This window comes from Schistocerca nitens, chromosome 2, assembly GCF_023898315.1.
Source record: "Schistocerca nitens isolate TAMUIC-IGC-003100 chromosome 2, iqSchNite1.1, whole genome shotgun sequence".
NCBI classification, from domain to species: Eukaryota; Metazoa; Arthropoda; class Insecta; order Orthoptera; family Acrididae; genus Schistocerca; species Schistocerca nitens.
In genome coordinates this window covers 392,292,800-392,320,353 of record NC_064615.1, presented here as the reverse complement: position 1 = coordinate 392,320,353, position 27,554 = coordinate 392,292,800, and the positions used below count along the sequence as shown (strand labels likewise).

Sequence of the window (27,554 nt, the reverse complement as noted above, 5' to 3'; positions counted from 1 at the left end):
GAGGGCATCGCTCGTGCACACATGGCATGCTTCTCTATGAACTTTATGAGTACTGTTGAGGTACTGCTGTGGCCAGTAAGATACCCAGATCTGTCTGCGGTAGAACATGTGTGGGTCCAGCTAGGCCATCAACTCTGTCATAGTGTCTGTCCAGGATTTCAAGGACCAGTTACAACAAATGTGAACCAGCTCGCCTCTGGATAGGATACAACACCCTTATGACCCCTTCCCAACCCAATCAGTTGAAAAATCCCCTTTGAAAAATTATGCATGACTGTGCTTAAACTGACACACAATATTTTTTTTAGCGCAACGCAATCTGACTTTCAATAATCCGTACAAAAGAATGGCCCTGACTAACATTAACCTATACCTTTCGCAAATCACTTACATCACAAAAATCTTCGTTACTCGAACTACTGCAATACAGCGAGCGCCACTACTGCCAGCTAAATAAAAGATTCAAACTACAGAAGGCACTAACTACTGATAGGTATAGTTAGCAAATGAAAGATTTTAATAGAGAACAAACAATGTATTTACCTTAATAATCATAATATATATAGCAGTTCATGACATCCAGTCTTACAAATTTCAAAACTCCACCATCTCTCTCCCCACATCCACCACTGCTGGCGGCTCACCTCCAACTGCGCAACGCTACGCACTGTTCACATCCAGCTGCCGCTGCCGCTGCCCAACACTACAATGGCAGACAACAATGCAAACTAGCCACAGACTGCACACAGCACAGCCAGTGATTTTCATACAGAGCGCTACGTGGCGTTACCAATAAGAAAACCTAAACAGCCTACTTACACAGTGCTTGCAGCGTCATATTGATAAGTGGGTTCATACTGCCGTGCTTTGGAAATTTGACCCAGTTTTGTAAAGAATGGAATAACATTACGTACCATCTCAATCCATGAAGTTTAATTTCGTTTCCTCCTCCCCTTCAGGATGCTTCACATTTTGTAAGGCAGAGTACTGTTATTCTTACTAGCTGTCACCCAAGGCTATGCTCGCATATCGGCAGCTTTGTTAATATGAGCGATGCTAAGTAAATAAGCTGTAGTACAGGCAGTAATGTCAGCTGCTCTCACGTATCTGACTGTTCGGGAAAGCGTAGCACGATGCGGGCCCCATCTCCCATCCCACCATTAGGTGTGGCACGCATAGAGTGTTGCTGCCGAATGGTGCATGCGGATGGACATGAGCAGCTGTGCGCATCTACGCATTGTGCTATTTAAGTAGCTATATATATTACAATGTGTACATTATGAAAGAAATTTACTAATTTTTTAACTTAGTTTATGTTTATGGTTCAAATGGCTCTGAGCACTATGGGACTCAACTGCTGTGGTCATCAGTCCCCTAGAACTTAGAACTACTTAAACCTAACCAACCTAAGGACATCACAAACATCCATGCCCGAGGCAGGATTCGAACGTGCGACCGTAGCGGTCTCGCTGTTCCAGACTGTAGCGCCTAGAACCGCACGGCCAGTCCGGCCGGCGTTTATGTTTACTGATGATAAAATGTGTTCCATTCACTTCTTCACACTTTTAAGAGTGGACTTTTTTTTTTTTTACTTTTTTAAAATACCTTTGTCCGTCCTCAGCATTCAAACTATCTCCACACCAAATTTCGTCAAAGTCGATTCACCGATTTAGTAGTGAAAAGGCAACAGACAAACACACTTTCACATTTATAAAACTTCACATTACGATATCTTTTCTCCTGTGATCCGAATTTGAGAAAATGAAGCCTGTATGTTCCTCTGTTGCCCCAAACTACGCTCACTTTACCTGTGAAAACCCCATGAAAAATCGGTTGGAAATTTTGGAGATCAGCGTGTTCAGACAGACAATTACACAGACACGAAGGTTTTAGATGAACTTTAATTCACGATATCTTTTTTCTTTATGATCAGATCCTGATTAAATAACGCCTGTACGTTGTCTCGAGCTACACTCATCTTACCTGTAACTGTAAAAGCGCATTATCTCACAGTCTTTTTGAACGCGTTAATCTCAAAAACTACTTAACGAATTTTCTTGGTGTTTTCACAGGTGACATGAGCATGGTTTGGGCCAAATAACGTATATGCTTTATTTCATCAAAATCGGATCTCGGACAAAAAAAGATATCATAATTTTAAGTTTTATCTAAAACCGTCTGTCCGTCTGTTTGCACACGCTAATCTCCAAAACTACTTGACGAAATTTCGTGTGGGTTTCAGAGGTATCTTGGGCATAGCTTGGAGGAACAGATAGGCTTAATTCATGAAAATCGGATCACGAAGAAAAAAGATTTAAATTTCATCTAAAACAGTTGTGTCTGTCTGGTTGTCTGTTTGTACACGCTAATCCCCGCAACTACCAGACAAATTTTCCTGAGGTAATGGAGTATAGATAGAGATTATTATTATTACCATTATTGTTATTATTATTAGCGGCAGCAGGAACAGCAGCAGTAGTAGTAGTAGTAGTAGTAGTAGTACCGTTAATATTAACATCTACATCTACATTTATACTCCGCAAGCCACCCAACGGTGTGTGGCGGAGGGCACTTTACGTGCCACTGTCATTACCTCCCTTTCCTGTTCCAGTCGCGTATGGTTCGCGGGAAGAACGACTGTCTGAAAGCCTCCGTGCGCGCTCTAATCTCTCTAATTTTACATTCGTGATCTCCTCGGGAGGTATAAGTAGGGGGAAGCAATATATTCGATACCTCATCCAGAAACGCACCCTCTCTAAACCTGACGAGCAAGCCACACCGCGATGCAGAGCGCCTCTCTTGCAGAGTCTGCCACTTGAGTTTATTAAACATCTCCGTAACGCTATCACGGTTACCAAATAACCCTGTGACGAAACGCGCCGCTCTTCTTTGGATCTTCTCTATCCCATCCGTCAACCCGCTCTGGTACGGATCCCACACTGATGAGCAATACTCAAGTATAGGTCGAACGAGTGTTTTGTAAGCCACCTCCTTTTTTGATGGACTTCATTTTCTAATCACTCTCCCAATGAATCTCAACCTGGTACCTGCCTTACCAACAATTAATTTTATATGATCATTCCACTTCAAATCGTTCCGCACGCATACTCCCAGATATTTTACAGAAGTAACTGCTACGAGTGTTTGTTCCGCTATCATATAATCATACAATAAAGGATCCTTCTTTCTATGTATTCGCAATACATTACATTTGCCTATGTTAAGAGTCAGTTGCCACTCCCTGCACCAAGTGCCTATCCGCTGCAGATCTTCCTGCATTTCGCTACAATTTTCTAATGCTGCAACTTCTCTGTATACTACAGCATCATCCGCGAAACGCCGCATGGAACTTCCGACACTATCTACTAGGTCATTTATATACATTGTGAAAAACAATGGTCCCATAACAGTCCCCTGTGGCACGCCAGAGGTTACTTTAACGTCTGTAGACGTCTCTCCATTGATAACAACATGCTGTGTTCTGTTTGCTAAAAACTCTTCAATCCAGCCACACAGCTGGTCTGATATTCCGTGGGCTCTTACTTTGTTTATCAGGCGACAGTGCGGAACTGTATCGAAGGCCTTTCGGAAGTCAAGGAAAATAGCATCTACCTGGGAGCCTGTATCTAATATTTTCCGGGTCTCATGAACAAATAAAGCGAGTTGGGTCTCACACGATCGCTGTTTCCGGAATCCATGTTGATTCCTACATAGTAGATTCTGGGTTTCCAAAAACGACATGATACTCGAGCAAATAACATGTTCTAAAATTCTACAACAGATCGACGTCAGAGATATAGGTCTATAGTTTTGCGCATCTGCTGGACGACCCTTCTTGAAGGCTGGGACTACCTGTGCTCTTTTCCAATCATTTGGAACCCTCCATTCGTCTAGAGACTTGCGGTACACGGCTGTTAGAAGGGGGGCAAGTTCTTTCGCGTACTCTGTGTAGAATCGAATTGGTATCCCGTCAGGTCCAGTGGACTTTCCTCTGTTGAGTGATTCCAGTTGCTTTTCTATTCCTTGGACACTTATTTCGTTTGTTCGGAGACAGTAGTATTACATTATCTTTACATATATTAAAATCTGTTACACTGATCAGCCAGAACATTATGACCGCCGACATATTATCGATATAAACACATCTAGGCGGTAGCTGCGTCACCTGGGGGGGAATGACTGCTGGTAAGGCTCACGCACGATGGATTCAGTATTAGTTATCGTGCCGCCCGTGTGCAGAATGGGGAAGGCGCGCGATCTGTCTGAGTTTGACCGAGGGCTAATTGTGATGGCCCAGAGGCTCGGCATGAGCACTGCGAAACCTTTACGACCTGTCGGGTGTTCGGGGAGTGCTGTGGTGAGTGTTTTCAAACAGGTGGCGGAACCAAGCTGGAAAAACGTCCAGAGGTCGCGGCATTACAGATGCCACACGTCGTGAACTGCGCAGGCTGTTAAAACAGGACAGGCGGCGAACTGTGTTGGAACTAACATAGAACTTTAATGTTCGGCAGAGTACAAGTGTGTCTGAACACGTAGTGCACCGAATACTCCCAAGGATGATCCTCTGCAGCCGGTGACCCATGCATGCGCCAATGTTAACACCACGACATCGGTGACTACGATTTAAATGGGCAAGTGACCATCGGTACTGGAAGTCGGCGCGTTGCATAGTCTGATGAATCCCAATGCCTTCTTCGTCATGCCGATGGGAGGGCGCGAATACATCGTCTTCCAGGGGAAAAGAACCTTGACACCCAGGGTGGAGACAAGCTGGCGGCGGCTTCATTATGCTCTGGGGAATATTCACATGGACGTCCATAAGTCCAATGGAACTCGTGCAAGGCACCATAATGGCCAAAGATTATCGCACTCTGGTTGCAGACCACGTACACCTTTTCCTGACGATTATGTCTCCAGACGGCAGTGGTATTTTTCAACAAGATAATACGCCATGTCACACGGCCAGGAGTGCGATGGAGTTGTTCGTGGAGCACAGTGGCGAGTTGCAGATGATGCGCTCGCCTCCCAACTCGCCAGATCTGAATCCGGTCGAACACATCTGTGATGTAATTGAACGTGGAGTCAGTCATCACCCCCTCCCCGGAATTTATGGGAATTGCGTCACTTGTATGTGTATATTAGGACTGTTGATATTTTTCAAACCACGAGGAATTCGATATATCGTAATTTAAAATGTTTTTCTATCTGTCCTCGATATATCAAATGAAAGAATCGATATACAGGGTGTTTATAAATGAATATCGGGGTTTTAACGCTTTATAATATTTATTATATTAAACTTACACTCATAAATGATATGTCAAATGAAAGAGCAACTCAAACAGTTTTACCAAGAACCTTATAAATGTTCAATGTGAGCACCATTTGTCACACGGCACACATCAAGTCTGTAGCCGTATTCTTCCCAAACGTTGGTGTGTCTTCAGTGATTGTAGCAACAGCTGCTTCAATCCGGTTTCTTAAATCAGGGAGGTCTGCAGGTAGCGGAGGCACGTACGCACGATCCCTGATGAAGCCCCAGGGGAAAAAATCGCATGGCTTTAGGTCGGGTGAACGTGGAGACCATGCAAAGCAAGCCCTGTCATTGGGCCCCTTGCGGCCTATCCAACGCTAGGGTACAGACTTGATGTGTGCCGTGCGACAAATGGTGCTCACATCGAACATTTATAAGGTTCTTGGTAAAACTGTTGGAGTTGCTCTTTCATTTGACATATCATTTATGACTGTAAGTTTAATGTAATAAATATTATAATGCGTTAAAGCGCCGATAATCATTTATAAACACCCTGTACATTGTTGGACATATGGCGACATAAAAATATCGGGTGCACATTGTGAATATGGTGCTGGTTTTAGAGTTTTAAGTATCGATTTTTTATTAGATATTCCGTAGACTAACAAAGTAGCAGTCTGTCTATCCTCCTTAGAACAAGAATTGAAAGAAAAACATTTACCGTGAAAATTTGTAAGTTAATTGTTGGACTTTGAGCAGATGAAACGCTTGTATTACAATACTTTTTTGGTCGAATCTTGTGTTCTTAACTAACAACTGTGTACATGGTGGATTGTGATGCAATATTTCATTCCAGTTGACTTCTCATAACTTTTTTCCTTATTTTCTCATTGGCTTCATGTTGAAATAAATGTTTTTTCCTTGATGATTTAGAAAACAGCAAGCTGAACCTAAACGTTGCAGTTTCTGTTGGTCGCGGCGAGCGCCGAATACCTCAGGATTCCCTCTCACACGTCTCCACCCGCCTAAAAGACCGATCTTGTTTTTTTGGTCCTCATTTTCAGCAACTGTTTTTGAAGAATGTCGATGTGAAGAAATACACTCCTGGAAATGGAAAAAAGAACACATTGACACCGGTGTGTCAGACCCACCATACTTGCTCCGGACACTGCGAGAGGGCTGTACAAGCAATGATCACACGCACGGCACAGCGGACACACCAGGAACCGCGGTGTTGGCCGTCGAATGGCGCTAGCTGCGCAGCATTTGTGCACCGCCGCCGTCAGTGTCAGCCAGTTTGCCGTGGCATACGGAGCTCCATCGCAGTCTTTAACACTGGTAGCATGCCGCGACAGCGTAGATGTGAACCGTATGTGCAGTTGACGGACTTTGAGCGAGGGCGTATAGTGGGCATGCGGGAGGCCGGGTGGACGTACCGCCGAATTGCTCAACACGGGGGGCGTGAGGTCTCCACAGTACATCGATGTTGTCGCCAGTGGTCGGCGGAAGGTGCACGTGCCCGTCGACCTGGGACCGGACCGCAGCGACGCACGGATGCACGCCAAGACCGTAGGATCCTACGCAGTGCCGTAGGGCACCGCACCGCCACTTCCCAGCAAATTAGGGACACTGTTGCTCCTGGGGTATCGGCGAGGACCATTCGCAACCGTCTCCATGAAGCTGGGCTACGGTCCCGCACACCGTTAGGCCGTCTTCCGCTCACGCCCCAACATCGTGCAGCCCGCCTCCAGTGGTGTCGCGACAGGCGTGAATGGAGGGACGAATGGAGACGTGTCGTCTTCAGCGATGAGAGTCGCTTCTGCCTTGGTGCCAATGATGGTCGTATGCGTGTTTGGCGCCGTGCAGGTGAGCGCCACAATCAGGACTGCATACGACCGAGGCACACAGGGCCAACACCCGGCATCATGGTGTGGGGAGCGATCTCCTACACTGGCCGTACACCACTGGTGATCGTCGAGGGGACACTGAATAGTGCACGGTACATCCAAACCGTCATCGAACCCATCGTTCTACCATTCCTAGACCGGCAAGGGAACTTGCTGTTCCAACAGGACAATGCACGTCCGCATGTATCCCGTGCCACCCAACGTGCTCTAGAAGGTGTAAGTCAACTACCCTGGCCAGCAAGATCTCCTGATCTGTCCCCCATTGAGCATGTTTGGGACTGGATGAAGCGTCGTCTCACGCGGTCTGCACGTCCAGCACGAACGCTGGTCCAACTGAGGCGCCAGGTGGAAATGGCATGGCAAGCCGTTCCACAGGACTACATCCAGCATCTCTACGATCGTCTCCATGGGAGAATAGCAGCCTGCATTGCTGCGTAAGGTGGATATACACTGTACTAGTGCCGACATTGTGCATGCTCTGTTGCCTGTGTCTATGTGCCTGTGGTTCTGTCGGTGTGATCATGTGATGTATCTGACTCCAGGAATGTGTCAATAAAGTTTCCCCTTCCTGGGACAATGAATTCACGGTGTTCTTATTTCAATTTCCAGGAGTGTAGCTCACTAGCTGCGTTGAAAATTGTTCTTCAGTGCAACTGGCGTGGTATTTCTTCATATGTTCTTATTCCAGTCACACCAAAGAAAAAACCTCCCCCCCAGAGTAGACGGACTTCCTCTTTTGTGCCACCTATACTTGGATGAGACAGTCAAGAAGAAAGACTGGACGTGATGAAAACTCAAAACGTAGTCAGGCTCCTTCACACAGTAAAAGTTGTATTATGTTCTACTACAATTTCACGAGAACAATTTCAAATATTTACCGCAAACTGCGGAAAAAGTATAATACAAAATAATAATATCTGCACTGGATATTGCCATTTCGCTATCGACATATCGATACCTCTGGGGAGAAACTGTCCCCGACGTTTATGGATATTTTCTGGGGGAGATATCGATAGACCGATATTTTATCAACATACCCAGTACAGATGTAATGTCAACTCCACCCAGCGACCTAACAAGGCCTCACCGCTCCCATGCCATGAAGCGTCGCCGCCGATAACGCAGCCAAATGTGGACAAGCCGGGTATTACGTAATTGGTCGTAATGTTCAGGCTGATCGGTGTATATTAATACGATTTTACTCATATTTATCACAGTAAAATCATTGTTATCTGTTAAGTAGGAACAATGTAAAGAAATACTGTATGTATGAAACACTGATCTGATGTCAGAGAGAAATTAAGGCCCTAATTTCACAAGTTAAAATAAACAGCAGCGGCCTTACCACAGAAACAAGAGCTACGCTGGACGCCACCTTTGCTTCTGATACCTCCACATTGAGAACGACATACTGGTTCTCTCCACTAATAAGACTTCGACTGCGTAAGCATGTGTTTTGATTTTTCGAATAATGTCCAGAGGAACAGCGAGTGTGACGTAGAGTAAGTTGTGGTCGTGGCCTACGAGAAAGACACAACGTGGCATGTTCGTCACGAAGGTAGTCCTGAACTCGCTCGCTCGCTCAGCTCAGCAGACAAAATGCGTTTCTAAACCTGTTAACGCGCAGCTGGGCGTGTAAGTACTGACGAGAATTGCATCTTCCACTGGAATCTGCATTATGAAGTCCTACTGATCAACAGTACTACAGCAAAATTTTATTTAAGATCAATACTCGATATAAATGGTATAACTGCTTGTTTACAGCAGTACTCATTACACGCTGGAAGTGGTGCCTTATGCAACTGACAATCATTTTAGCATGATTTGATTTTATTGTACGCCAGCGCAGCCGTAACAAATTATAAGTAGGCCCATGGACTTCCCATCATTATAGGGCTAATAACACTAAGATTCGACAATAACGGATTCCAGTAGAAGATTCAGTTTTCGTTTGGAAGGACACTCCTAGTTACATCTACATCTACATTTATACTCCGCAAGCCTCCCAACGGTGTGTGGTGGAGGGCACTTTACGTGCCACTATAATTACCTCCCTTTGCTGTTCCAATCGCGTATGGTTCGCAGGAAGAACGACTGCCGGAAAGCCTCCATGCGCGCTCGAATCTCTCTAATTTTACATTCGTGATCTCCTCGGGAGGTATAAGTGGGGGGAAGCAATATATTCGATACCTCATCTAGAAACGCACCCTCTCGAAACCTGGACAGCAAGCTACGCCGCGATGCAGAGCGCCTCTCTTGCAGAGTCTGCCACTTGAGTTTGCTAAACATCTCCGTAACGCTTACCAAATAACCCTGTGACGAAACGAGCCGCTCTTCTTTGGATCTTCTCTATCTCCTTTGTCAACCCGACCTGGTACGGATCTCACACTGATGACCAATACTCAAGTATAGGTCGAACGAGTGTTTTGTAAGCCACGTCCTTTGTTGATGGCCAACATTTTCAAAGGATTCTCCCAATGAATCTCAACCTGGTACCCGCCTTACCAACAATTAATTTTATATGATCATTCCACTTCAGATCATTCCGTACGCATACTCCCAGATATTTTACAGAAGTAACTGCTACCAGTATTTGTTCTGATATCATACAATAAAGGACCCTTCTTCCTATATATTCGCAATACATTACATTTGTCTTTGTTAAGGGTCAGTTGGCACTCCCTGCACCAAGTGCCTATCCTCTGCAGTTCTTCCTGCATTTCGCTGCAATTTTCTAATGCTGCAGCTTCTCTGTATACTACAGCATCATCCGCGAAAAGCCGCATGGAACTTCCGACACTATCTACTAGGTCATTTATATATATTGTGAAAAGCAGTGGTCCCATAATACTCCCCTGTGGCACGCCAGAGGTTACTTTAACGTCTATAGACGTCTCTCCATTGATAACAACATGCTGTGTTCTGTTTGCTAAAAACTCTTCAATCCAGCCACACAGCTGGTCGGATATTCCGCACGCTCTTACTTTGTTTATCAGGCGACAGTGCGGAACTGTACCGAACGCCTTCCGGAAGTCAAGGAAAATGGCAACTACCTGGGAGCCCGTGTCTAATATTTTCTGGGTCTCATGAGCAAATAAAGAGAGTTGGGTCTCACACGATCGCTGTTTCCGGAATCCATGTTGATTCCTACAGAGTAGATTCTGGGTTTCCAGAAACGACATGATACGCGAGCAAAAAACATGTTCTAAAATTCTGCAACAGATCGATGTCAGATATATAGGCCTATAGCTTTGCGCATTTGCTGGACGACCCTTCTTGGAAACTGGAACTACCTGTGCTCTTTTCCAACCATTTGGAACCTTCCGTTCCTCTAGAGACTTGCGGTACACGGGTGTCAGAAGGGGGCAAGTTTTTTCACATTGTGTACAATCGAATTGGTATCCCGTCAGGTCCAGTGGACGAGTTAGCAGGTGCAGAAACGCATTTTGTCTGCTGAGCTGAGCGAGCGAGCGAGTGGAGGACTACCTTCGTGACGTACGCGTCGCGGCCTTTGTCGTAGGCCTCGCTTGTGGTGGACGACTGGGACATCGTTCATTGTTCGTACTGCTAGGCACGTCTACGGAGGCAACGGGCCCGCCGGACCCCTGCTCGTCGCTGTCGTGCGCCGAAGGCGAGGAGTGCGTGGTGTCTGGGGAGGGCGCGGCGTCGTGCCGCTGCCGCGAGAGCACGTGCTCGCCCGAGCTGGCGCCCGTCTGCGCCTCGGACGGCAAGACGTACTCCAACGAGTGCGCGCTGCGGCGAGAGGCCTGCCGCACGCACCGCGCCGTCCGCCTGCTGCACCACGGCGCCTGCAACCTCGGTACGTCTGCCCGCCTCCCAGCCTCGCACTCTGCCTAGGAGCGGTCGCCTATTGTCTCATCTGTGGCTTGCGTTTAGGTAAATAACTGCCAGGTCTTCAACGCCTGTACTCTAATGTCTTATAACGTGGTCGGTAAAAGAGCTAAGCAAATTTAAAATTCAAAGTCACATCGTCATAGCCATCGAGGGTTAAAATAATCTCTCGTTTGAAACTTCCTGACAGATTAAAACTGTGTGCCATACCGAGACTCGAACTCGGGACCTATGCAAAGGCAAAGTTTCATATCAGCGCACACTCCGTTGTAGAGTGAAAATCTCATTCTGGAAACATCCACTAGGCTGTGGCTAAGCCATGTCTCCGCAATATCCTTTCTTTCAGGAGTGCTAGTCCTGCCGGCCGGGTTGGCCGAGCGGTTCTAGGCGCTACAGTCTGGAACCGCGCAACCGCTACGGTCGCAGGTTCGAATCCTGCCTCGGGCATGGATGTGTGTGATGTCCTTAGCTCTAAGTAGTTCTAAGTTCTAGGGGACTGATGACCTCAGAAGTTAAGTCCCATAGTGCTCAGAGCCATTTGAACCATTTTTTGCTAGTTCTGCAAGGTTCGCAGGACAGCTTCTGTGAACTTTGGAAGGTAGGAGGCGAGGTACTGGCAGAATTGAAGCTGTGAGGACGGGTCGGGAGTCGTGCTTGGGTAACTCAGTTGGTAGAGCACTTGCCCACGGAAGGCAAAGGTCACGAGTTCGAGTCTCGGTCCGGCACACAGTTTTAATCTGCCAGGAAGTTTCATATCAGCGCACACTCCGCTGCACAGTGAAAATGTCATTCTGGAAACATCCCCTAGTCTGTGGCTTAGCTATGACTCCGCAGTATCCTTTCTTCCAGGAGTTCTAGTTCTGCAAGGGTCGCAGAAGAGCTTCTGTGAAGTTTGAAGGTAGGAGACGAGGTACTGGCAGAATTGAAGCTGTGAGGACGGGTCGTGAGTCGTGCTTGGGTAACTCAGTTGGTAGAGCACTTGAACGCGGAAAGCAAAAGTCCCGAGTTCGAGTCTCGGTCCGGCACACAGTTTTAATCTGTCAGGAAGTTTCTTATCAGCGCACACTCCGCTGCATAGTGAACATCTCATTCCGGTAATCTCTCGTTTGTTCTGCCAAATATTTTTCTGCGCTTCTCTTCTTTGACTGACCGCTCTTCCTCATTTCTTATTGGTCAAATGTTTGAGTGGAGCGAAAACCAGACTCTCTAGGAATTACACGATGAATTTCTGAAAGAATTTGCGTAGCCAGACAGAGAGAGATAAAGGTACAATACACTAGTGTGGGATCTAGTTTTCAATAGAAAGATTTAATTGTTTCAAAGTAACAAGGTAATTAAGAAAATTTGATTACTTATTTGAGGCGAAATTTTACCCAAATTTTTGTAGCAGGACGAATAGCAGTAATTTAACATGTCAGGTATCAAATTCGCCACCATGAGATCCACAGTGCTTCCACAAAAATTTTTAATTGCTTGAAAGTAACTTGGGTAATTAGGAAGAACCTAATTAGTCTCTTTCCACCGTCGGAGGTTAGAGTCCTCCCTCAGGCATGGGTGTGTGTGTTGTCCTTAGCGTAAGTTAATTTAAGTTAGATTAAGTAATGTGCAAGGTTACTGACCGATGACCTCAGCTCTTTGGTCCCATAAGACCTTACCACAAATTTCCAAATTTAATTAGTCTCTTGAGGGAAAATTACAGGGTGGATTTTTGTCCGGATTTTCATAGCCAAATGAAGAGTGGAAAGTGGACAAATGATGTGTCATACTGACCAACGTGAGATCCAGTTTTGCACGAAAAACTTATAATTGATGGGAAGCAATCACGATAATTAAGGAAAGCTTACTTAGTGGTTTGAGGGAAAATTATTGTCAGATTTCTCATAGCAAAACGAAAAGTGGATATTGGAGGAATTGGTTATCAAAGTGAGCAGCGTGAGATCTGAGTATTGCTAAATAGTTTAATTACTTGAACTTAATTAAATTAAGAAAGTTGGTGATGCGAGAGAAAATTCAAATATTTTAAGAACAGCTGCTGCTTGCTATGTGAACCATGAGTCAAAAATATCAAATCAGAGCATAAATAGGAACTTATATGATTCCTCTTGATCTATATACTCTTAATAATAATAGAATACCGAACGATATTTAAATACATTACACACATCAAAAAAAGTTTAGCATCACCTCGGTTCCGAGAGTTCCGGAACCTCTACAGAAAATTGGAATAGAGATCAACATAAACATCATTTCCGACCCTTTCATTGCTCATGAAAACCACACATTGCATTTTGTACCACCATACAGCGAGACCTTCAGAGGTGGTGGTCCAGATTGCTGTACACACTGGTACCTCTAATACCCAGTAGCACGTCCTCTTGCATTGATGCATGCCTGTATTCGTCGTGGCATACTATCCACAAGTTCATCAAGGCACTGTTGGTCCAGATTATCCCGCTTCTTAACGGAGATTCGGCATAAATTTCTCAGAGTGGTTGATGGATCACGTCGTCCGTAAACAGCCCTTTTCAATCTATCCCAGGCATGTTCGATAGTTCGTGTCTGGAGAACACGCTGGCCTCTCTAGTCGAGCGGTGTCGTTATCCTGAAGAAAGTCATTCACAAGATGTGCACGATGGGAGCGCGAATTCTCGTCCAGGAAGACGAATGCCTCGCCAATATGCTGCCGATATGGTTGCACTATCGGTCGGAGGATGGCATTCACGTATCGTACAGCCTTTACGGCACCTTCCATAACTACCACCGACTTTCGTCGGCCCCACATAATGCCACCCCAAAACAGCAGGGAACCTCCACCTTGCTGCACTCGCTGGACAGTGTGTCTAAGGCGTTCAACCTGATCGGGTTGCCTCCAAACACGTCTCCGACGATTGTCTGGTTGGACACTCATCGCTGAAGAGAACGTGATGACAATCCTTGGCGGTCCATTCGGCATATTGTTGGGCCCATCTGTACCACGCTGCATAGTGTCGTTGTTGCAAAGGCAAAGATGGACCTCGCCATGGACGTGGGGAGTAAAGGTGCTCATCATGCAGCCTATTTCGCACAGTTTGAGTCGTAACACGACGTTCTGTGGCTGCACGAAAAGCATTATTCAACATGGTGGCGTTGCTGACAGGGTTCCTCCGAGCCATAATCCGCAGGTAGCGGTCATGCACTGCAGTAGTAACACTTGGGCGGCCTGAGCGAGGCATGTCATCGACAGTTCCTGTCTCTCTGTATCTCCTCCATGTCAGAACAACGTCGCTCTGGTTCACTCCGAGACGCCTAGACACTTCCCTTGTTGAGAGCCCTTCCTGGCACAAAGTAACTATGCGGACGCGATCGAACCGAGGTATCGACCGTCTAGGCAAGGTTGAACTACAGACAACACGAGACGTGTACCTCCTTCCTGGTGGAATGACTGGAACTCATCGTCTGTCGGACCCCCTCCGTTTAATAGGCGCTGCTCTTGCATAGTTGTTTACATCTTTGGGACTGTGTCTGTTTCATGTGCAGCAAGTGAGACCTCATGAACAATAACAACCTTCTGAATTTGCTCTTCTGTTTCTGGCACGGATCGAAGATGACATGTGGTCGGGCAATATTCCAGGGAGTGTCGAGGCACATTTTACACTACAGGGTGCAGCGAATACACATAACTGCCGAATGTAGCGTGCTGTTAAAGCGCTTAGTGCACGCCGTATGTGATTGTGTACTGTGGATTCTTAAGCTCCTCTATTCTCCATCCGTTCTTGTTTGAAGAGAATATTCCCAATGGCCTGTCAGGTGTCCCGTGACTTCTTCACGTAATCGAGACCTCCTTGTAGGGCATGTGATTCCTGCTTTGGAATAGCGCAATTGTGTGGAAACGACTGTTTTCACGCAGGATGAGGCAAACAACTCATGTCGCTCACCCAGTTAATATCTGCTTAATGCAATCTTCCACGAACACATGATTTCGAGAGGTTTTCCAGATGCATGGCCTATAAGATCATCTGATCTGAATTCATATGACTTTTGGTTCTGGGGACATCTAAAAGAACGCGTTTACCACCCTGACACGTTCTGTTTCAACTTGATCTGAAGGCCAGTATAGAGGAACATGCTGCCCAAGTTTCATTCGAACTGCTGCGAGTAACTGCCGATAACGTCGTTTCACGGATGCAGCAACTCGTTGACGTCTCCCCTACTCATACTGAACAAGTTGTGTAATAATAAAATCAACATTATGCCATTCTCACTTCTTTGAACTTTCCGCCCAAGTCCCGTTCCTAATCAACACCCATGCTCATGAATTAAGGATAATGCTGATACATGGTGAAACAACGCTCTGGTGGGCGGTCTGCGGTTTTAAATCACCTCGGAGTATGACCATGCGGTGCTTTTGACCTGCGGTCGTCGCACGGTGGCGCTGGCAGCAATCCACATACGCAGTCAGAGTACGGTGCAGCCAGTAAGTGTACAGACGTTTTCAGACGTGCTGATGGTGACTGTGTGTTGAAAATGGCTCAAAGAACGCATATTGATGCCGTTATGAGGGGTAGAATACTAGGGCGACTGGAGGCTGGTCAAATACAGCAGATCGTAGCACGGACGCTCCGTGTGTCACAAAGAGTGATTTCAAAATTATGGTAACGATTCCAGTAGGCAGGAAGTGTGTCCAGGCGCTACAATACGGGACGTCGACAGTGTACATCACCACAAGAGGACCAATATCTTACCATCAGTGCCCGCAACGGGCAGGAAGTACTGCAGGTAGCCTTGTTCGGGACCTTACCGCAGCCATTGGAGCAGTTGTCTCCAGACACAGTCTGCAAACGGCTGAACAGACATGGTTTATTCGCCGGGGGACCTGCAAGGTGCATTCCATTGACCGCTGGTCACATGAGAGCCCGTAAAGCCTGGTGTCAAGAACACAGTACTTGGTCATTGGAACAGTGATCCCATGTTCACGGACGAGTCCAGGTATAGTCTGAACAGTGATTCTCGTCGACTTTTCATCTTGCGTGAAGCAGGAAACAATTCCAACCCTTTAATGTCCTTGAAAGGGGCCTGTATAGAGGTCGTGGTTTGATGGTGTGGGGTAGGATTATGATTGGTGCACATACACCATTGCATGTCTTTGAGAGAGGAACTGTAACAGGTCAGGTGTATCGGGACGTCATTTTGCAGCAGTATGTCCATCTTTTCAGGGGTGCAGTGGGTCCCACCTTCCTCCTGATGGATGATAACTCACGACCCCCCCGAGCTGCCATCGTGGAGGAGTACCTTGAAACAGAAGATATCAGGCGAATGGAGTGTCCTGCCTATTCTCCAGACCTAAACCCTATAGAGAACGTCTGGGATGCTCTCGGTCGACGTATCGCTGCACGTCTTCACACCCCTAGTACTCTTCAGGAGCTCTGACAGGCACTGGTGCAAGAATGGGAGGCTATAACCCAGCAGCTGCTCGACCACCTGATCCATAGTATGCCAACCCGTTGTGCGGTCTGTGTACGTGTGCATGGTGATCATATCCCATATTGATGTCGGGGTACATGCGCAGGAATCAGTGGCGTTTTGTATCACGTGTGTTTCGGAACGGTTTTCTCAACTTATCACCAATACTGTGGACTTACAGATCTGTGTCGTGTGTGTTTCCTATGTGGCTATGCTATTAGCGCCAGTTTTGTATAGTGCCACGTTGTGAGGCACTACATTCCGCAATTATCCTTAATTTATGAGCATGAGTGTGTTATTTTATGGAAAAATTCCTATACGTCTCTCTTGCATTCACCAGATTTGTGCCTAGTGGCTATAACTGGCATTAATTCTTTTTCTAACTTAAATCGCTTCCGCATTAAAGCCTTAGAATAACGTATTCTACAGACTACAGGACACACGTTTTTGTTCATAAAATTGCCTCCTGAATTCAGGTGCGTTTTATACTCGAAATTAAAATAAAAGTTTCCAGTGTTTGATTTAAAATCTCCTCCGGTGTTAAAAATGGGCATATTTTCGACGCCGCGGGAAACCTGTCTCTATCTGGCGCGATTGGATTCAATAGGCTGCAGCACTGTACTGATGCGACGAACATGAGTTGCGGGGATTCACAAGCTTGCTGAAACTGTCTCCCTCCCACCCACCCATCACAAACCCAGAAGATTGTCTAGCCTATGATGCGTCAATGCAGTCTACGGTACAAGTGAACTTGAACTGACTTATGTTATCGGTAACAATACAAAATTTTTGTAGAAGCTAATTTCGTAATGAAAAACAAAAATTAAAGGTATTCTTATGATGCGGGCTATAAACTGAAAGTAATAGCATATGCAGAAGAACATGGAAACAGAGCAACTGAGCGGCATTCCGGCCTACCACCAACGGAATAAAAAACATTCGCCATTGACTGGCTAATAAACTGAAAGAAATGAGGAAGAGCAAATGTGCAAATAGAGGACTGAATGCAAAATGGCCAAAAGTAGAAATAACGTATTGTAATTGATTTAAGGACATTGTCAAAATGACATTGGAATTGGTATAAAAATGATACAAATACACGCTCGTAAGCTAGCGCTACGGTGGAACTTTACAGACTTCAAAGGTGATGTTGTGAACCGTCGTGGACTTAGCATGCGAATCAAAATCAAAATAACTCCGAAAATGCAACAAGACTATGAAGAGAAAATTATTATCTTTCCATTGCTTTAACATCGAAATAAAAACAGTGTGGAAGTAAGCCAAATAGTGAATAAGCAAGAAACTCCTGACATTTGACGTGCCGAGTAACAGAACTATTACCATAAAAGGTGCTAAAACTGTAGCTATAAGAACAAGTGGACATGAAACCGTGCACTACACTCTTGTCTTTTCAGTTGTGTTGACGGTACTAAACTTCATCCAATGATCATTTTAAAGCGCAAAACAATGTAAAAAATGTTCCCAAATACAGCCAGGTGTTCTTCATGTAAATGACAAGGGTTGGATGGACGAGGATGGTGTGAAATCATGGATAAACAGAATATGGGGAAGAAGGAAAGGTGCTTTATTGAAGAACAGCTCTCTTCTTGTGCTAGGTCATTTTGGTAGCCATTTGAAAAATTCTGTCGAAGACAAATTGAGACAGAAAAATACAGAGCTTGCTGTTATTCCGTGAGGATTTACTTCAGAATTGCAACCTCTTGATGAGTCGGTAAATATGCCATTTATAGTGTATATGAGAGAGGAATGGAACAAATGGATGACGGATGAAATCCGACATGAAGGCAAGCCAATAATAATTGGTAGTCATTTGAAAAATTCTGTCGAAGACAAATTGAGACAGAAAAATATAGAGCTTGCTGTTATTCCGTGAGGATTTACTTCAGAATTGCAACCTCTTGATGAGTCGGTAAATATGCCATTTATAGTGTATATGAGAGAGGAATGGAACAAATGGATGACGGATGAAATCCGACATGAAGGCAAGCCAATAATAATTGGTAGTCATTTGAAAAATTCTGTCGAAGACAAATTGAGACAGAAAAATACAGAGCTTGCTGTTATTCCGTGAGGATTTACTTCAGAATTGCAACCTCTTGATGAGTCGGTAAATATGCCATTTATAGTGTATATGAGAGAGGAATGGAACAAATGGATGACGGATGAAATTCGACATGAAGTCAAGCCAATAATAATCGGTAGTCATTTGAAAAATTCTATCGAAGACAAATTGAGACAGAAAAATACAGATCTTGCTGTTATTCCGTGAGGATGTACTTCAGAATTGCAACCTCTTGATGAGTCGGTAAATATACCATTTATAGTGTATATGAGAGAGGAATGGAACAAATGGATGACGGATGAAATGCGACATGAAGTCAAGCCAATAATAATTGGTAGTCATTTGAAAAATTCTGTCGAAGACAAATTGAGACAGAAAAATACAGAGCTTGCTGTTATTCCGTGAGGATTTACTTCAGAATTGCAACCTCTTGATGAGTCGGTAAATATACCATTTATAGTGTATATGAGAGAGGAATGGATCAAATGGATGACGGATGAAATCCGACATGAAGGCAAGCCAATAATAATTGGTAGTCATTTGAAAAATTCTGTCGAAGACAAATTGAGACAGAATAACACAGAGCTTGCTGTTATTCCGTGAGGATTTACTTCAGAATTGCAACCTCTTGATGAGTCGGTAAATATGCCATTTATAGTGTATATGAGAGAGGAATGGAACAAATGAATGACGCATGAAATCCGACATGAAGTCAAGCCGAAGGGAGCCTTAAAACGACCTACAATCAGATAAATGTGACAGTGGATAAAACAGTGGCGGTCTAGAGTGAGAGGAGACAAAGTTAAATCCTACAAGAAGTGCGGCGTAAGTAACGCTCTCGACAGCAGTGAAGACCATCTTATATATGAACTGGACAACGATGACAACGAAGAGGAGGAAGAAGAAGAAGAAGAAAGAAGAAAGTTCACATGACAATTTTCGGGGGTTTTAAAGGTCAATTCGGTTTTATAAACTAAGAATTTTTTTAGTCTGGCTTTGCAGTCTAATAACAAAAATGGTATTTTTTAAACTGCTGAAGAATTAAGGCCCTTCTTATAGTCCGTTTCGTCTTTTTGCCCGTAAAATACGGTATCTACCAAATTTCGCTACTATACGATAATTACGAGGTGTGGCTAGAAAAAAACCGGACTAGTACTGGTGAAACAATAAAACGAATGCAATAAGGCTGAAAGTCGCGTGGCCTGTCACGTGACTCTCGCTCCGCCTACTGCTCGAGTTTCATCTGCCTCCTGCACTCAGTCTGCCCGTGGCGTCTGTTTTAAGTAGTTGACGTTTTGTCTGTGCGTCGGAAAATGTTGAGTGTACAGAAAGAACAGCGTTTTACATCAAATTTTGTTTCAAACTAGGAAAATCTGCAAGTGAAACGTTTGTAATGTTACAACAAGTGTACAGCGATGATTGTTTATCGCGAACACAAGTGTACACTTGTTGTAACATTACAAACGTTTCACTTGCAGATTTTCCTAGTTTGAAACAAAATTTGATGTAAAACGCTGTTCTTTCTGTACACTCAACATTTTCCGACGCACAGACAAAACGTCAACTACTTAAAACAGACGCCACGGGCAGACTGAGTGCAGGAGGCAGATGAAACTCGAGCAGTAGGCGGAGCGAGAGTCACGTGACAGGCCACGCGACTTTCAGCCTTATTGCATTCATTTTATTGTTTCACCAGTACTAGTCCGGTTTTTTTCTAGCCACACCTCGTATAGCCCCGCACTGGACCTCTGTGAGTAATTTCACTTAAATTATAATCACCAAAGCAGGTACTCAAATGGACAGTTGTGACGACCTCTGGAGGACCACGAACCGTCATCACAACTGTCGTTGCAGCTTAGCTCGACGCGGTGGCAACACAGAGAGGCGCACTGTCAGTGGTGCACCCTGCAACAACACTGCACACAGGAGTTGCATCACGTTGTCATTTAAGAGAAGTACATGTTCTGCGCACAGCGTAGCGGTGTACGTATCCGTGTGTGGAAGCTCCGAAGAGAATAAAGGTTGCCACACTGCATTCGTCGTAGTCGTTAGGACCCAGCACCTGCTGTGACGACAGCAGACGTCGTTAGATACACAACATTGTCACGCCCAGTTTGGGTAGTCGGTAATCAACAGCAGCTATGCATTTGTGACGTATTAAGGATACACTCTGTCGTCAAGGTCTCTGTAATGTCGAACAAGATAAAGAAGACCGCAATTAGCACGTGCTTTCCTGATCTACGTCGACAAAGAGATTGTTCGACTGTTGCCCAGGCTAGAACGTTCTACTGATCTATCGCCCCGTACACTCTCAAATCATCTAAAAATTAAACTATAACTCGAAATTAATTCGCTGACTGCGAATTCAAAAATGGTTCAAATGGTTCTGAGCACTATGGGACTTAACTTCTGAGGTCATCTGTCCCCTAGAACTTAGAACTACTTAAACCTAACTAACCTAAGGACATCACACACATCCATGCCCGAGGCAGGATTCGAACCTGCGACCGTAGTGGTCGCGCAGTTCCAAACTGTAGCGCCTAGAACCACTTGGCCACTTCGGCCGGCACTGCGAATTCCTTGACATCAGCTGTATTAGCTATAGATCTACTACCCAATAGTCACACAGGAAACCTTGCGCCGGACCGGGACAACGACAAACGATGTAAACAGTGTGACACATGGTAGTCTGAGTCGATGCGGGTAGCGTGCACAGATAGCCGAAGTTGTTAAGGCGATGACTTGCGATAAGCGAGAAATCCGGGTTCGAGACCTGCTTTCATATGTCACTGAAAGGAAGCAGATCTTTACCCAATACATCTGCGGTCAAGGAATTCGCAGTCAGCGAATTAATTTCAAAGTATTCCGTACAGATGTGAGTAGTTCACACTGTCTTTTCTTTAAGTCACGCATGCAAGTAAATCATAATTTCCTCGTACTATAATGTATACGCATATCAAATAAAATTTCGTTATTTCGTATCCTTCCTGGTGTTGCAATTTTGATGGCCAGCAGTCTACCAATGACAGAACTATAGCGCAAGAAAGAAACGGTTATCATTAATGCAAAGTTCGAATATAAACAAAATCCAGTCAATCGAAAGCTTTCAACTGTTGTTTTTGGGTCTTCAGTCCGAAGACTGGATTGATGCAGCTCTCAATGCTGCTCTATCCTTTGCAAGCATCTTCATCTCCTAGCAACTACTGCAATCTACATCATTCTGAATCTGCTTATTTTATTCACCTCTTGGTTTCCCTCTACGACTTTTAAACCCCCGCTTCCCTCCAGTACTAAACTGTTGACCCCTTGATGTTTCAGAATGTTTCCTGACAACCGATCCGTTCCTCTAGTCAAGTTTTGCCTCAAATTTCTTTTCTCCCCAATTCTATAACGTACCTCCTCATTAGTTAGGTGTCTACCCATCTAATCTGCAGCATCAAATTTCGAAAACTTCTATTCCCTTCTTGTCTAAACTGTTTATTGTCCATGTTTCACTTCCATTCATTGCCACACTCCATACAGAAACGACTTCCTATCATTTAAATCTATACTCGATGGTAACAAATTTTTCTTCTTTAAAAATATTTTTCCTGCCATCGCTAGTCTACATTTTATATTTTCTTTACTTCGGCCAACGTCACTTATTTTGCTGCTCAAATAGTAACCCTCATGTACTAGTTTAGGTGTCTCATTTCCTAATCTAATTCCCTCAGCATCACCTAATTTAATTCAACTGCATTCCATTATCCTCGTTTTGTTTTTGTTGATTCTCCTTTCAAGACACTGTCCATTCCGTTCAACTGCTCTTCCAAGTCCTTTGCTGTCTCTGAGAGAATTATACTGTCATCGGCAAACCTGAAAGTTTTTATTTCCTCTTCCTGGACTTTAATACCTACTCCAAATTGTTCTTTTGTTTTCTTTCGTGCTTGCTCAGTGTACAGATTGAGCAGGATCCGGGATAGGCTACAAGCTGTCTCACTCCCTTCCCAAACTTTGCTTCCTTTTCAAGCCGCTCGATTCATTCAGCTGTAATACTCCGAATTCCAAGGTCCAGCGTTCGATCTTAAGTTGTTCCTAGGATTCATTATTACCTATCGCTTGTTTCATACCTGGCAATATTTGTTAAACCTAAAAAAAAGTCACAGCCTGCTAACATTAAACTGTAGGTCTCACAACAACTGGCTGGGCTAGTCAGTTCGGGGATGGATAAAGACAAAGACATACCACCCTTAATACGACCATCTATAGTAAAGCACCGTTCTGTACAAGCCAACCACCCCTGAGGAAAGCTTTGCCTTTACGATACGAAATGATCACAGCATAAACTCCTTGTCATGGAGGCATGACTTAACTTTCCAAAGAAAATGCAAAACGGACATATAATGTATATACTCACATTCACGTGTGTTTCCATAGAGGTAACGTCAAATTAATAAAAGAAACATATAAAAAGTAAAGCTATTTCAAACCTCACTCTTAAAGATATTGATGAAAGTAGAAAAAAGTTTCACACACACTCTCATACTGCTGTAAATTATCGTAAATGCAAAAATCAACAAACTATAAAATTTCTGGAACAAGTATGAACTGACGTGTTGTGCATGCGACTTGCTTTCTTTGCGATTATCGTGAAACACGTGATGTTCCTAGAACACACTGTGAAATCAACGCATTTGACATAAAATTCGTACTACTTATAGACTATATTCTAGAAATACGTTAGCATATTTCCGTGTATACTTCTAACATTTAAAAGTCAGACATTAATATTGGATGTGTCATTATTAAAACAGGAACTTCCACAAACGCTCAGTTCTCACACAAACTTCGTGTTCGAACAGAACCAAAGTACCACATAACAGTTTCGAGTACGTATCTGGAAACGTAGTGAAATAATAATTAAAAAGGGGTTGTATGATTTCATAATACATGACACGCAACGAACGGATAACGTATATGCAGTATTAACATTGACATTGCTTTGTTTATATCTGTTTCTCTTTAGAAAGCTGTAGAAATGTATCATACAGTATACAGGAGTCACTTAGTGATTAATTCTGCGCCACTGGTTGAAGGATTGTTCAACTTTCTTCAATGCCAACTCTTTATTTCACCGAAACCTTTCCATTTGCACTAGCAAATACTTATGTAGATAAACAAACAATTGTGCACATAATTTAAGATCCTCATTGGTGCTACATATTTGTTTTAGCACATTGCTATTTCAAACACAAATGCAGTTAGATATTGCATCTTTTGTGGTGTACACATGTATGATATAGGATAGAGCCTTCTTCAGCAACGACAAACATAGTATGCCTGACTAGGACGAGACCCTGTCACCTTGCTTACATTGGCAGGACTTTCTTCCGATTATGATATTCTTGAACGATATGTCTCAAAGCCTCCATCTGCCACCGCCTATTCAAAATGTTCACATGTGTGTGAAATCTTATGGGATTTAACTGCTAAGGTCATCAGTCCCTAAGCTTACACACTACTTAACCTAAATTATCCTAGGTACAAACACACACACCCATGCTCGAGGGAGGACTCGAACCGCCTATTCCCTATGTTCTAAAGCCACTAGAAACTCCCCGTCATATATCGCTGGACAGTCATTCCGGCGAGAAAGGAAATTGCGCCGAATGGCTGCTTCCAGATTTGAGACCCAGTCCAGCAAACAGTTTGAATGCGTGAGGGTGTTTCAGAATGGCCTACATCCTGCTACGGTGTGAAGTAATCGTTCTGGAATAAGAAACTCGGTAATCCTGTCGGTAGTATATCCTCAGTCTACGATGACTCTCGGCGAGTTGGGTGATGCGACTAGCTGAATCGACTGAGGTCTACCGACAGTGAATGAATTCCTGTCTCTCCCAACCGTTTTGTTTAATCCGTCTCTGTATACTAAAGCATAGGTGATACACAGAGTTAACGTTAGCTGAGATGTTACACGTATTAAAGTAATCGTGTATACCGACATATTATGTCCACTAAAAAGAGTGTTGTTTGCTACGTGAAGTTGGTAACTACCGGCAAGAAAACAACAGAAATTAAATACATTCGATTTCTATCGATTCAGCTACTCACATCAGCCCTGTCGTCGAGAGTCTTCGTAGAGTGCGCGTATAGTTTTGTCTTCGAACTGACTTGACACAGCCCGCCACGAATTTCCCTCCTGTCCCAACCTCTTCATCTCAGAATAACGTTTGCACACTAAGTTCAAAAATGGTTCACATGGCTCTGAGCACTATGGGACTTAGCCGGCCGGTGTGGCAGAGCGGTTCTAGGCGCTTCAGTCTGGAACCGCGCGACCGCTACGGTCGCAGATTCGCATCCTGCCTCGGGCATGGATGTGTGTGATGTCCTTAGGTTAGTCAGGTTTAAGTAGTTCTAAGTTCAATGGGACTGATGACCTCAGATATTACGTCCCATAGTGCTCAGAGCCATTTGAACTATGGGACTTAACAGCTGAGGTCATCAGTCCCATAGAACTTAGAACTACTTAACCTAATGACATCACCCACATCCATGCCCGAGGCAGGATTCGAACCTGGGACCGTAGCTGTCGCGCGGTTCCAGACTGAAGCGCCTAGAACCGCTCGGACACTCTGGCCGACGCGCACTAAGTGCTCAGTTATCTGTTGGCTGTATTTCAACACCTGCCTTCCCTTACAGCTTTTACCCTGAGTAGATCTAGCAGAGGTTGAAAATACCGCTTCAGTTATAAATTTCGTTATTTTTCACACAACCGGTTTCAGACTGTTATAAGCCCATCCTCAGGTGTCGTACTGGAAATAGCAGAAGACGGGAGATAATTTTCACACGCCGCAACACACATAAAAACAAAACAAAAATGTTATTCCCTAAAAAGTTTTAAAAACTTCTAAAAAACATTTCGAAACCGCCGGTCGGGCTAAGTGCTGTGAAACCTGTGTCAATGCGCAAGTGGCACTAGACAGTACTACTACGAACGACTGCCTGGGTAGGGAAATATACAAATGGTATCAGGGCACTTAAGCTGTGCTGTGGTCCTCGAGCGCCGCGTGCACCAGGCGCGGTGTGCTGTCTATGAGCGCAGAACAGGGACTAGCGGATGCGAACGAGCAGGCAAATTGGTAAAACAAAGTGCAAAAGTGCTGCCATCTACTGACGGAGAGAAGAACGCGGGACCGCTAGCCCGGCCGTTCACAATTTGAATTTAGTGGTTTACATCCGCTACTCCCTGTTCTGTGCTCATAGACAGCACACCGCGCCTGGTACACGCGGCGGGGACCACAGCACAGTTTAAGTGCCCTGATACCATTTGTATATTTCCCTACCCAGGCAGTCGTTCGTAGTAGTACTGTCCGGTGCCACTTGCGCACTGACACAGGTTTCGCAGCACCTAGCCCGACCGGCGGTTTCTAAATGTTTTTAAAAGTTTTTAAAACTTTTTAGGGATTTTTTTTTGTTTTTTATGTGTGTTGCGGCGTGTGAAAATTATCTCCCGCCTTTTGCTATTTCCAGTACGACACCTGAGGTTGGGCTTATAACGGTCCGAAATCGGTCGTGTGAAAATAAACAAATTTACAACTGAAGCGGTATTTTCAAAATGGCTCTGAGCACTATGGGACTTAACATCTATGGTCATCAGTCCCCTAGAACTTAGAACTACTTAAACCTAACTAACCTAAGGACATCACACAACACCCAGCCATCACGAGGCAGAGAAAATCCCTGACCCAGCCGGGAATCGAACCCGGGAACCCGGGCGTGGGAAGCGAGAACGCTACCGCACGATCACGAGCTGCGGGCGCGGTATTTTCAACCTCTGCTATAATTCTCAGTTGCAGATGTTCTTCCAACAGGATTGTTTCTGAGTAGATCTCTCAAGAATCATGTTAGTTATTCCTTGATGCCTAACACACATCCTATCGTCTTGTCCCTTCTTCTTGGCTAATAGTTTCCTCATGTTCTGTGGAGGACGTCCTTACTCCTTATCAGTCCACCAGATTTTCTGTAGCTTTACATTTCAAACAATTCGATTCTCTTGTTTTCCAGTTTTCCCACAGGCCATTATTCACTTCCGTACAATTCTGTGTTCTTGACGTACATTCCTGTAAGTTTCTTCCTAAAATTAACGCCAATGTTTGATGTTAGTATGGTTCATTTTGCTAGTAATGTCCTCTTCACCTGTGCTAGTCTGCTTTTCACGTCCTGGCTGCCAAGTGTTATCTTTCTTCCAAGGGAGTCGAATCACTTCACTTCGTTACTTCGTTGTCCCCAGTTCTGATGTTAAGCTTATCGGTAAAGTCATTTCTGACACTCCTCAGTAATTTCATCATTTTTCAGTTTACTCTCTATCTATAGTGAGTTCTCTCGGACATTTCCGAGAGAACAGACTCCATCTACATATATACAGTTAAGGCTCACCGGCCATTTGCCCATACTCTTATGGGAATCGGTAAAGCCGCGAGTAATGAGTGTAATGGGCAGAGGCACTACAAATATAGTGCGGGACAATAAGTTGGGAATGTGGGTCTCACGGGATGCGTGTCAGAGATAAATCCCTGCAGTCGCACTATCCTCTGTGTCCTCGGTGGCTTAGATGAACGCCGGCACGGTAGCTCAGCGTGTTCTGTCAGAGGGATAGCTGCCCCGTGTATTTAAAAAAAAAAAAAAAAAAAAAAAAAAAAAACGAAGTTAATGGATCAACAACTAACTGAAACGAGTGTCTTGCGACGTACGCTCGAGCATATGCAACGAATTAAAACGAACAAAATGAGATTAAAAATAGGAAAGACGGATAGAGCGTCTTCCATGTAAGCAGGAGATCCCTGGTTTGAGTCCCGGTCGGGGCACACATTTTCAACTGTCCCCGTTGACGCATATCATCGCCTGTATACAGCTAAGGGTATTCATTTCATTGTATTGATTTAACTGTAATTTCATTCAACAGTGCCTTCCGAGCAAGGTGGCGCAGTGGTTAGCACACTGCACTTGCATACGGGAGGACGCCGGTTCTAACCCGCGTCCG

The 27,554-nt window shown here is 44.6% G+C and overlaps 1 protein-coding gene across 1 annotated transcript in view; it reads left to right on the top strand.

Moving 5' to 3' along the window:
* Positions 1-27,554, top strand: part of LOC126235046 (agrin-like) — a 232,895-nt gene that overhangs the window by 11,186 nt on the left and 194,155 nt on the right. Inside the window, exon 2 of the mRNA XM_049943782.1 lies at positions 10,682-10,981. Within this exon, the coding sequence (XP_049799739.1) occupies positions 10,682-10,981 (300 nt within the window). The remainder of the gene's footprint in view (positions 1-10,681; positions 10,982-27,554) is intronic.